This window comes from Durio zibethinus, chromosome 14, assembly GCF_047325235.1.
Source record: "Durio zibethinus cultivar Kanyao isolate XHJ-2024 chromosome 14, ASM4732523v1, whole genome shotgun sequence".
Lineage (NCBI taxonomy): Eukaryota > Viridiplantae > Streptophyta > Magnoliopsida > Malvales > Malvaceae > Durio > Durio zibethinus.
Window position 1 is genome coordinate 11,688,565 of NC_143175.1, and position 12,168 is coordinate 11,700,732.

At 33.7% G+C, this 12,168-nt stretch overlaps 2 protein-coding genes across 3 annotated transcripts; both read right to left on the bottom strand.

The window, feature by feature from the left end:
- Positions 1-602: 602 nt before the first annotated feature.
- On the bottom strand, positions 603-5,799 carry LOC111294485 (T-complex protein 1 subunit alpha). 2 transcript variants are annotated; one of them, XM_022887798.2, is made up of 17 exons: positions 5,544-5,799; positions 5,361-5,425; positions 4,982-5,071; positions 4,813-4,899; positions 4,623-4,682; positions 4,470-4,520; positions 4,025-4,120; positions 3,599-3,664; positions 3,187-3,404; positions 2,889-2,985; positions 2,718-2,804; positions 2,188-2,322; positions 1,830-1,934; positions 1,401-1,529; positions 1,177-1,280; positions 970-1,060; positions 603-854 (listed from the first exon to the last, which is right to left on the bottom strand). In XM_022887798.2, exons 1-17 carry the CDS (start codon positions 5,614-5,616, stop codon positions 771-773), a joined length of 1,638 nt encoding a protein of 545 aa, XP_022743533.2. In that variant the 5' UTR covers positions 5,617-5,799; the 3' UTR covers positions 603-770. The 2 variants fall into 2 exon arrangements, with proteins under 2 accessions (XP_022743533.2, XP_022743534.2); XM_022887799.2 differs by lacking the exon at positions 4,025-4,120.
- Positions 5,800-8,643: 2,844 nt separating this feature from the next.
- On the bottom strand, positions 8,644-9,682 carry LOC149515043 (glucose-6-phosphate isomerase 1, chloroplastic-like). The gene is made up of 4 exons (XM_089742970.1): positions 9,538-9,682; positions 9,413-9,490; positions 9,039-9,299; positions 8,644-8,987 (listed from the first exon to the last, which is right to left on the bottom strand). Exons 1-4 carry the CDS (start codon positions 9,680-9,682, stop codon positions 8,644-8,646), a joined length of 828 nt encoding a protein of 275 aa, XP_089599096.1.
- Positions 9,683-12,168: the final 2,486 nt, after the last annotated feature.

The following is a 12,168-nucleotide window of genomic DNA, read 5'->3' on the forward strand; positions in this document are numbered from 1 at the left end:
ATTCTATTTACATATATATATATATATATGTGTGTATTATAATAACTAAAACCGAATTGACAAATATCCTATTATAATATTTTTTTAATCAACCTTTTTTCATATTATATCCTTTCATTTTTTTTCTTAAATTATTACATACTAAAATATTATTATATGCTTAATATACTTATTTTGTTATACATATATTTACATATTAACATACTTACAATTATATTTTCGTTTTATATATTACATCTGAAAAATCTTTTTTTATTATTAATAGATTTGATATGATCAAAATCACAAAATGTGTTATAAATTCAATTTTAATTTGAAGATAAAAAGAGTATAACTTTTACACAAACGTAAGAGCAAATACCTAACGTAAATTTGAATCCCTAGTCTGTGTTACATGAAAGTATAATTCTTTTCCTATTAAAACGAGATTACGTTTACCCTCTATTCGTAAATAATGCATATTATGTAGACATATATATATATATATATTCACAAAATTATCATTAGCTTTTTGGCTTAACAGATTCCTCCATGTACCGTTAGGAAAATGCTGAACCACTTTTTTCACCAAAAAAAAAAAAAAAGTCCACGCACCATAAACATAAATAAAAAAGGGAATGATGGTTTTAATCACTGAACAAAACAAACATATATTAAATTTAAGACCCAAATAAAACAGGAAATAATAACCCATTTCAATGTTGGAAGACGACATCTGAATCCCTTACCCAAAATTAACCTACAAAGACAACCCTTATCAATGATCAGCCCTAGTCTTCATTCTGGCTTTCATCTTTGAAAAGCTTGATCATATCATCAATTCGAAGAATTGTTATGGCTGCTTCAGTTGCGAACTGCCAAGAGAATATTTTCCGAAACTACATTAGCATCATGCTGTTTGCAAAAGCAGGATAATAATCAATCGAAAGGAGCCAAATTACTCCAGCCATATATTCCACGTCTTTTTACCTGAATAATCTTCACTTTGCTCATTGCAGGCTCAATGACTCCAGCTTCTAAATTGTTACGAACAGTTCCGTTCGAAAGGTCCAGACCCATGCTGCAACATTAAAAAGGAACAAATTAAATACAGAATACGGAATGGAAATTTGGTGCCACAACTCTCATTTCTTTTATCAAATTACTTTTTTTCATCATTATATGCTCCATGCATACCTTGAAAAATGTTTCTTATCAGCCTTGGTTTGAGCAGTATGGTGGTAAGCCCGAAGTTTCGCAACTAATTCAGTGGCATCCTTGGCAGCGTTGACCGCAAGCACCTGTGTACGATCAATGTTATTGATGTAAATATTTACTTCCCATATAAAAAGGGAAGTGATACGGGAAAAGAAAAAGATAAACATCCACACAACTTGCAGCAGAGCCATAACTAATGCTACCTTCGGTATAATTAATAATGATTCAGCAAATTCAGCAATTGCCAATTGTTCTCGTGATCCTAAGGTCGTGGCAAGATACTCCAAATACACAGACAAAGCAGCTTCAACTGCACCTCCACCTGCTACCACCTAAAATTGCCAACACCAAAATGGACATTAGTAGGAGTATAAATATCACATTATGACAATTGATCTGAAGACTGAGGATACTAAAATGAAAATCAACACCAGAAGACCCTTGGAACTAAACCACCAACCAAAAGACAATACCTACATACCATATGCAATCACAGGATAACCATATTCTAACAATTGAAATTCTATCAGCAGGCATTGCTCAAGTAAACTATTATCTCATTAACGTAAATGTTGGATCTTAAAATTAAAATATATAATATACATCATTTGTTAGTAAGAATATGAGTTTACCGTATTGGACTCAAGGGTCCTCTTCACAATAGATAAAGCATCATGTAGAGCTCTCTCCATCTCATCAAGCATATAATCATTTGCTCCCCGAAGGATCAAGGAAACCTTTCAAATGACGAAATTAGAAGAGTCAGGCTCGTTTTTATCACAAATCAAAAGGTATAGAGCCAACCTATGACAATCAATATACTAAACTAGGGCAAAAAACTTCAAAATTTCTATCTTCTTGTTTAACATTTTTGCAACAATAACAGCGATAACAACACAGTACTGCCCTTTAGCTTCAACAACAAGGGAACACATCTCATATATTAATGGCAGCACAAATAAAATATTTTACTCAAAGCAAATCACATACCGCACTTGTACTCTTGGTCCCTTTGATCATAACCACATCATCATCAGCAATGCGCTCCTCTACAACTTCATCTGCATATCCAAGAAGTGATGAATCAAAAGTTTCCTCCCCTTCCATATCAGCAAATGTTGAAACCTGTATATCCATCAATGAGGAAGAACATTATAAGACAAAGGCATTGAATTGCCCTTTTCAAACCGTTAGGAGTTTGAGAAGTAACATTACAATGTTCTTTTTCACAAATTCAATCTTGTGATACTTTCTAAAAAGCGTAAACAACAAAGTTATAGTGACAAATAATGCAGCCCTGAATAAAAATATATTCCAATTAACTCAATAAAACACACTTAAGTATTGGCAGAATACAGCCTTTCTAGCAAAGGCTTGATTATTAACCATAAGCTTCAATTGATTCAAGAACAGGATCAAGAATATGAGTTTTATTGGAGTACAAACTATAGCCCACAGTAGAGCATGCAGAATTTTGGTTAGTACAAGACTTATAACTTCTAAGCTGAGTAGGAACTTACCATGGTTGCTCCAGTTGCCTTAGCAACATGGCGCATGTCCTCTTTTCGAACACGTCTCACAGCAATTGCCCCTGCCTCCACAAAATACTGAAAAAGCAATGAAGAAATTTATTTAAAAAAACACATAGCCAATAAGCAATTGGATAAAATGAAAATACAAAAGAAGCTTGCCTTGAGTGCCATGTCATCAATCCCTTTTGTTGTCAGAACAACATTGGCTCCTGCTTTCAGAAGTTTCTCAATACGTTCTTTTGTCATATCAGCTTCTCTGTTTAGATACAGATATCATCAGTGCCACATTTTATGGATATGTATGACTTTTATGGTTTACCCTAGGCATGGTCTAGGTACTCTGATGACTTCTACATATTGCAGATACACCATAAGAATAAAAAACCAAGGAGAGAAGCTGCAAACAGGTAATTCAAATGGTATCTGCAAACAACTTAACAATGATATAACTTATCACCTCTGACGAATTTTCTCAAGCTCCCTAGGATCGGTGACCAAGACTTGGACTCCCAACTGCATTTTTGTCTTCTGAAGATTAAAATCAAGACAAGCAATCTTGGCAGGGGAAACTCTTAATGGCATTCCTTGAGCAGCACGGCCAGTGTTAAGAGCATACCCATTCAGCAGGTAGCTGTCTCTAGCACTTTTTCCATGTGCTTTCAAGATATTAATTCCCTAGAATATGAAGAACGCAACTCAAAACGGATAAATGAAGCTCCAATTACAGATAATGAAAACATCTTACAAAATGAGCTCATACAAGAATCTTTAATGAGAGATGTATTGAACTACCTACTTGATTGGGCATTTGACTTTACAAAATGAGCTCATACAAGACTCTTTAATGAGAGATGTATTGGACAACCTACCTTGATTGGGTATTTGACTTCTCCTCGTGCATTGGTCATCTTTACTGCGAGAACTGCTTCTACAACCTATACATACAAATTCCATAGATGAGCTAAACAGGCATGACTACTCAGGTTTGATCCCTAGTATCTCATATAATAGGAAAGTAACAATTTAATTATTTCAATTCATTAAAAAAGATAAGATATTGCAAAAACAGAGAATATGGAATCAATACTGCTGAAACCAGAAACGGGATGAAAGTTAAAGATAGATGCTTGCAGTAAGTGTTTTTGACCATGAATTCGGGTGCAGCAGCATAGGATGTCAAGTTTAACCAAGCAAAAACAGATAGAACGAAAGGAAAATATATCAGTTAAACTAGTCCCCAGATAGCTGAGAGTTGAAAAATCAATTTAAACTACTCAGCTGGGCAGTAATCATACCAAATTAGCGAAGAAGTCACTATCACCAGCTATCAGCTTTGAGGACATGCTTGTCTTGGCACAGTTTATTAGAGAATCTTTCCCAAGCTTCTCAACCTAGTAATGAAAAAACCTACAATGAGTACAAGGAAGCACAACAGCTACAAAACGTTGCAAAAATAAGAGTTCTACAGGGTAAAAGTCAATCAATTTTATGAAATTTCATATTTAATGCTATATCATTTCTTATGAGAAAAGACTAGAAGGAATAAGACTAGGCAAAGTAATTAAGAGGTGATATAACAAACCCATTGATGTAAAAAAAGGGATAAGAGAAGGTATGACAATCTGTACAAAACAAAACAGATCTGTACAAAAATGCTGTTCTATGGAAATCAAACTGTCAGTTTGGATATGCAGGTTATCCATCATTCACTATTCAAATGCTTCTCAAAAAGACACTTACTTTCACTGCCAATTTTTCTTCAACATATTTGCATGCTTCCCTCATAGCAAGCTGCCCAAATAAAAGAACCAAAAGATTATCAGATTACACCATCTGGATATCTTATAAACCAGAACAAGATTGACCATAACAGAGGAGGAAAAAGTTACTCACTCTGAAGCCACTAATTATTGATGTTGGGTGAATTTTATTCCTGACCAGGTCATTCGCTCTCTGTCAAATCATAAGTAAATCACGAATCACCAAGTCAATGTCTCTCAATATTAGAAAGATTCGTAAAAAGTGACATGGGTCTTCTGCTTTTATACATAGATCAAATCCTGTAAAGAATGAATGCAATTACCTTGAGAAATTCAGCAGCTACAATGACAACCGAGGTTGTTCCATCACCAACTTCTCGATCTTGAAGCTCAGCCAACTCTACAAGCACCTGCTACCTCAAAGAAGAGATTAGAAATATATTACAGCAGAAAAGGAGTTAGGCAACCAGAAAATTCTGGCTATTTATCCACCTTGGCAGCTGGATGCTCTACTTCTAACATCTTGAGGATCGTAGCACCATCATTTGTAATAGTTACATCGCCAATGTCATCAACCAGCATCTGAAAACAATCAACGAAAAGAAAAAGAAAAAGCCACAGCAAGTTATTCAATTGTCAAAAAAAGTTATTAAATTTTTAAAAACAATAAACATTGCAACATCAGTGGCACGTGCATAAATCCTACAAGAACATTACTGAAGAACATTATATTGAAAAAATAGTAATCAGAATTACCCACCTCGCAACTGAAGCACTTACTTTGTTAATGTTTCTAAAAACAGCAAATGACAAAATGCTAAAGCGAAAGCAAATGGGGTTTCAATATTTCAACAGAAAGTAACGGAGATACCTTGTCGAGTCCAACGGGGCCAAGTGAGGATTTAACAATGTTAGCGACTGCTTGACAAGCCACCACTGTGGAACGACCCCCATAGGAAGAAAATGAAGACTAAAAATAAGAAACAACTTGGGTATTTGTTAAATAACTGGAGCATGGCAAGGAAATAAAGGGGAGAGAAAGAAACAGCAGTACCATTTTGAGTACGAACGTCCTGACCAGATTGGCGCTCGCCGAGAATATCAGGAGCTTGTGCCGCAATCGCCATTTAGGGTTAAAGATTTATATAAGGAGAATGGAGCAAAGAACTGAAGTAGAAGAAAAGAAATGAGAAGATGTGAAATCAGTAAAAAGAAACAGAAGCAGAGCTGAAGTTGAGTTGGTCTTGATCTGAGCTAGGATCCCAGGATTTTAAAGCGAAAGCCGAGCGCCGCTTTTGCTGCTTTGTTTTGGAGGAGAAGGTTAGCGTTAGATACGAAGAAGGGCTTGGGTTGGGTTATCGACGACGTCGTGTAAGCTCATTGTGATGAGATTGACGAGAAACCAACAAACATCAGGAATTTTCGACTCGGAAACCCCTAACCATTCATCCGCCCAGGCCCAAACCAATATATTAATGTATTGATTTATCTCTTCACTCACCTTAACCCATTTTTTCTACCAGAGCCCAACTCAACATTTGAGAATTTAATTTACCCCTCAGGCCTCACCCCTTTTTAAAAATTTATTTTCTCTATTTTTATATTTTAAGGATAAAATAAACTCTTGGTTTTTAAATTTTGGACCGATTTTGATCCTTAAATTTTCAAAAGTAATTTATTGGTCCATATATTTTCGATGTTATAATGAAATGTACTTCCGTCAATTTTTCTTTTAAATTTGAGATTAAATGTCACCTAAACAATATGTTACACATGTATCAAACACTTGTATGATGATTTGTATATAATTATTTTATTGAAAGTTTTTAATTTTAAAAAATTTATTTCTATTTTAAAAATGAAAAACAAATATATTACAAATAAATAATATTACAATAAAATATAAATATCAATGCTTGTTAATATTGTAAATTAAATTAATAGCTTTGTCATAATTATTTAATTTAATCTTAATTTTTTAAAAAACCATTTTCTATTTTAAAAAAAAAGAAAATATATTTTACTAATAAATGATATTATAATATAATTATAATTTTTTAAAATATGTTCTATTTAAAAAATAAAATATATTTTTTACTAACATGTTATAACATAGTAAAAATTAAATTTTATAAGATTTTAAAATCTATTTTCTATTTAAAAATAAATATATATTTTACTAATAAATCATATTGTATAAAATAAAAAATATTTTTAAAATTTATTTTCTATTTATAAAAGAAAATTATATTATACTAATAAATTATATTATAATAAAAAAGAAACAATATTTTTAAATATTATAATTTAAATTAGTTAATTTTTCATTTTTTTCTCTTATCATCTCCTTCCCTCTCTTCCCACCAATAATGTCCGAATGGCCTTGTAGAATGGCCAATTTGGACTTCCTAGCATCGATTATGGCAATTTAAGTTATACTGCCCCTTGATGCAAAGAACCATATTTGGCTCACTATCTATTTGGTGCAAAAGGCTAGATTCGTGTCATAGAATGACCGTGATGTAATGAACCAAAGAAGAAGCAGGAAAAAAAAAAAGAAGGCTGAAGAAGATAGACCAGAGATAATAAAAAAAATGGAGAACAGAAAAATATTCTTGTAATTTTTATTCGTGGAATCGTTGCAATACTACATTGTGCTTATATAAGCTCCATAATTTTCTTCAAGGATCCAACAGCATTTTAGAATCTAACAGCTAATGCTATTAACTAAAATTTGCCAGCTCAGCCTACATAACATTTCCAACGATTTCCTTCCTTCCCTTGTCTTTTATTATTACTTCTAGATTATGCCTTTGCCAGCTCAGCCTCTTTTCTACTTGCACCATCGACTACTGCTCCTTTCTATGCCATTTCATCAGCACCATTGATCAGATTCATCACAATACCTTCCCCTTAGCTGATCCTTGTCCCCAAGGATCGAAGTCTGGAAAGTGTAAATTAAATTCTGAATAGTGTTTCCAATAGCATGATTAAGCCATTCCACTAGGAACCGAGTATCCAATACGAATGCCACTTCATAGCTAGTTCCCAAAACAGCTTCCTGCTTCCTTTTTTTGCTTCCACTAGTTGCCTTCCTTCCTTTTATAATTCTAGAGAGTATATATGCTTTTCCTGGCTAATCATGGTAGCATAGATATTGAATCATTGGATTATAAGAACTAGCTTCCATGTCTACAGAATATCCTGGCTTCAAGACAATTTCCTTCTCAACAAGCTTATCCATCAACTTGATTGCTTGATCAAACTCGTTTTTCTTGCAAACTTTCTCAATCGAGACACTATAATGATCAACCTCTGTTGGAATACTTAGTTGAATCATTGCCTTGACCACATCAGCAGCTGTATTTAAATCTCCAGATTCAAGCCTACATTTCGGTTCTTAACCAGATAAAACATGCATTGATATACCACTACCTATCACAAACAAATCACCATTCATCATCCCAACACTTTCGACTTGCTCAGCTTCATCTAGAACTTTTGATTCCACTTCATTACCATAGTCTCGCTGCAAGCTTATCACATTACCCTCCATTTCAAAGTATCCATGAATAACAGTCAAAAAAGCCTGTTCAGATTTTATAAGATATGTGCTATTTTGACGAAACATATATATCCTTCAATTTTGGGATTCTTTTTTATAAGCTCCATTTTATCTAGTGTAAAAACTAAGAGATTATTCCACTATTTTTTTCAACCAAATTTCTGCTTTTGACATAATTTATGAGCTTCTCTTGAAGTGTAGAAAAAGTAAGTTTTAAATTTCCGTTACCAACTTCAATAGTTGATCTTTCATCCTTCTGAAATTTGTATATAGCTGTTTTAATCGACCCAACTTTTGCTCTTTTGGTTCCCCAAGAATTCTGGTCCACAATAATCAAGTTCTTTCCATTAGAAGAGTCAGTTTTTGATGCAGAACAGTAAGATATATTTAGAAGTGGATATTGTTGGAAATTTGTTGTTGAATCCCCACATCTAATGGATAACTTCGAAACAATCAAGCAAACAAGTGAAGAGGCAAAAAGCTTCCTAGCCTCAATGTAACCTGTTGGTGGTTTTTTTGTATAAGCATTGGCCATGTGCTAAGTTTGTATAAGCATAATAATGTTGAGCAATAGCCACAGCATCTGCCACTAAGTTGTATTAGGGCCTGAATCACTTCCCATAATAATAACTCGTGAACCACCAATTTCTTCAACTGAAACTGAATCCATGAATCTCACATCATCTACTTTAGGTTGGTTGAGTTTCAAAATAGTAGCAGTACTGTAAACAATAACCACACCAGGATTAATGCCCTTGCAAAACTCCTTCCCAACCAATGCAACTTCAAGGTGTGTGTAGACAACTCCAAGGACCTTGTCATAGTCAACGTGGCCATGTTTACCAGCTATAAACTCCACACTAGCAACGCCATCCTCTTTCCTTTTGTAGGCTGATATAGGCCCTGAAACTACATCTCCAACGGCATAAACACCTATCACATTCGTAACAAATCTTTAATTGACTAAGGTTCATCCTACCTTACTAGTTTTTGAGTCCAAGTCAAGTGATTCTATAGCCAGCTGCTGTAAATACCTACTAAATGGTGATAAACTGTCCATGTAAGGAAGGACAACAATATCCTTAGATCCAACCCTATTATCTGTCGAATACCAACATAAAACAAGCAATCCTACAAGATTATTCCCAAGCACTATGCTCCTAGAGCTCTTGTCCATCATAGATGCACCAACAATTATTTCTCTTATTTTAATTCCCTGAAATGCTGCTGAAAGTAGACCAACTGCTGGTATTTTAAACAAGTTATTGCTAACTTATCAAACATAGGGAATCTGGCTACCTAACCATCAATCCTTCTTGTGTTGTTCAACAAGGAATTTTCTTGTATTATGGCAGCACCTTGTTTTGCAAAATCCATACCAGCTTCCCGAAAGGCTTTCTGTACTTTTAACAGACCATTTCTTGTTTCAAGGGTACCTTCACTCTTTAAAATCACAATTACAAGTGTAAAAGCCAGCTCGAACCAAGTTGTGCAATCTGAAGATCAATTCTCGTAGGATCTGAATAATCAATAGACCTTATCTTTAGAGGAGGAGTATCACGAGCCTTACCAGCTAGAACTATAATCTTTGTAATAATATCTGGAGTACTCTGCAATATTGCTGCCATTCCACTTGTTACATGTTTAGCAAAAGTCTCCAGAAAAAATTATACATCAAATCTTAATAGCCATTTGCGTACAATTATTTAATCTTTAACTGTCACAGTTAAAAACAAGTACTGATTCACAAAGCTTACGAGCTACAGCACACGGTTCATGTACTAATCCTAAATTGTCACTTCCTGTTAACTCCATTATAGAATGGTCCATTAATTGTATTCCTCCACCTCCAACAGATATGATAATTCCAGAATCCCATGGTCATCTTTTTGGTCCCCTGATTTTGATAACAAAAGGATCTGTAATTTCCACCTTCTGTCAGCAACAGCTAGTAGATCTGGTGCATAAGTTCATTGTCCTTGTCTAATGTACCTAGTAGTTAGATCATAGCTTGGCAATGCCCTTTCATTATACAGCCTTGAAACCTTTTTGTGACACTCCATTGCATTCTCACTATGGTTCTCGAACTCTTTTTGCAAATCAATCACAAGTTGCATAGCATCTTTGGTGAAAATCTTAGCAAACTCTTTATGACCAGCATCTACAGTCGATTTCATCTTGTTAACATCACCTTTTTTACTGGAAACATTCGTGACTGGCCTGGAAACAGTAAGGACCTTCTTGATAGTATCCAATTTGGCTTCTCAAGAGTCATCTAGGTCTGTTTCTTGGTCCAGGACTTCTTCCTTCAACTATGACATTGAGGTTGGATGGTTGTTGATGATATCACATATATCAAGTAAAGCTAGTAAGGCTCTTTGTGGTTGTAACAACTCAAGCACCTGGCAGATTTGCTATCGTTGTTCATCCAACATAGCATCCAGCTTAGCCTCAAAGCTTCTCCTCTGCTCTTCCCACCATTTAGGAACAGAGTTGTTTATTGCCTCCAGTTGAATCTGCAGATTTTGAAGTTGCTCTTCCTGGATGTCGAGTATTTCATCTTCTGACATAGCTTGCTGTTTTTCCATGTTGGTTAGATCTTTCAAGTTTCTAATACCAATTTGTCACAGAATGATTGTGATGTAATGAACCAAAGAAGAAGGAGAAAAAAGGTTGGAAAAGAAGATAGACCAACGAAAAGAAAGAGAAAAGAGAAAATAGAAGAAGATTCTTGTAATTTTCATTCATGGGATTTGTTGTAGTATACCATTGTGCTTATATAAGCTCTTTAATTTTCTACAAGGATCTAATAGCATTCTAGAATCTGACAGCTAATGCTACTAACTAAAATTTGTCAACTCAGCCTCCGTAATAGTTCTGCCAGCATTTCCAACAATTCCCCTTTTTCACTTGTCCTTATTCTTGCTTGTAGATTCTGCCTTTCCCAGGTTAGCCTCTTTCCCACTTGGACCATCGACCAGTGCTCCTTTCTATGCCATGTCATCAACACCATTGATCAGATACATCACAATTTGGCCCATTGCAATGCCAATGCAGTGCCTTGGAGTGCATGTCGATGCTTCTCTTTTTATTCAACAACAGGGAGTCGAAATGTGTCTTTTTATTCTATTCTTTCGATCGTTTCTCTCTTCAAAATTTTTCAAAACTAAAAAATTAATTATAAAAAACTTAAAAATCAATTTAAAATGTCAAAAAAGACCCTTGAAATATACTCATAATTCACAATTTAAAAAATATCTAAACCAATTTAAAAATATACTCACAAATTCAAAAACAACTAAAATAATTTTAAAATATCCTCCCTATCCAACAAAAATTAAAAATTTTCCCAGTAAGCATTTTTTATACACTTCAGCCCTTACATCGAGCGACACATATTATCTTAATTGGTACTTGATGGTCTGGTTAATAGAAACACTAGCAAAAAAGACTATTTCGTTTCAACATTGGAAGCGTAAGGATCGATAAATTACTTTTGAAATTTTCGAAACCAAAATAATATATAATCTAAAGTTTAATAATGATTACGACAATTGAATTATTATGGTTTGGCTTTGTCTTGATTATTAACTAAATTTTTTTAGGGTAATTTTCATATAATTTCTATAAGGTATATACTTTTACCTTTTTATAAAAATAATTTTAAAAAATTTTAAAAATAAATAATTAAAACAAACAGCAAGGATCAAAAGATAAAAGCAAAACATCTATAAAATATGGAGTCTAAGAAAACTCTTATATATATAAACTCCTTCTAAACTTAATTAATATTTGATCTAAAGAGTACTTACTAATTGATACAATAGAAAAAAAAAAGATGAGAAAAAAACTTCACTAAATTAACACAATTAAAATAAATATCTTTTGGCACCCAAAAAAAAAAAAAATCTAATTTGGTTGGCTTTGGTTTGTGATGACTTTTTACTCTTGTTTTTTTGTTTTTTTTAAATCTAGTTTTTCCCTGTAAATTTAAAACAAAAGTTCTAAAATAGTATATTTTCACTAAAAGAAAGAAAGTTTGAAAGCCATTGCCTAACACACCCAAAAAAACAAAAGTTTGAAAATATCCATAAATAGAGTGGGGATTAAGATC

Excerpts from the sequence above, each read along its gene's own strand:
- LOC111294485 (XM_022887798.2), bottom strand. The coding sequence starts at position 5,616 with ATGGCGATTGCGGCACAAGCTCCTGATATTCTCGGCGAGCGCCAATCT. Across the intron at positions 4,683-4,812 it reads TAGCTGCTGAATTTCTCAAG|AGAGCGAATGACCTGGTCAG; the intron begins GTAATTGCATTC and ends ATGATTTGACAG. Across the intron at positions 2,805-2,888 it reads TTGATGACATGGCACTCAAG|TATTTTGTGGAGGCAGGGGC; the intron begins GCAAGCTTCTTT and ends TTGCTTTTTCAG.
- LOC149515043 (XM_089742970.1), bottom strand. The coding sequence starts at position 9,682 with ATGGCAGCAATATTGCAGAGTACTCCAGATATTATTACAAAGATTATA. Across the intron at positions 9,491-9,537 it reads TCTTCAGATTGCACAACTTG|GTACCCTTGAAACAAGAAAT; the intron begins GTTCGAGCTGGC and ends TAAAGAGTGAAG. Across the intron at positions 9,300-9,412 it reads TATGGATTTTGCAAAACAAG|CAGTTGGTCTACTTTCAGCA; the intron begins GTGCTGCCATAA and ends TTAAAATACCAG.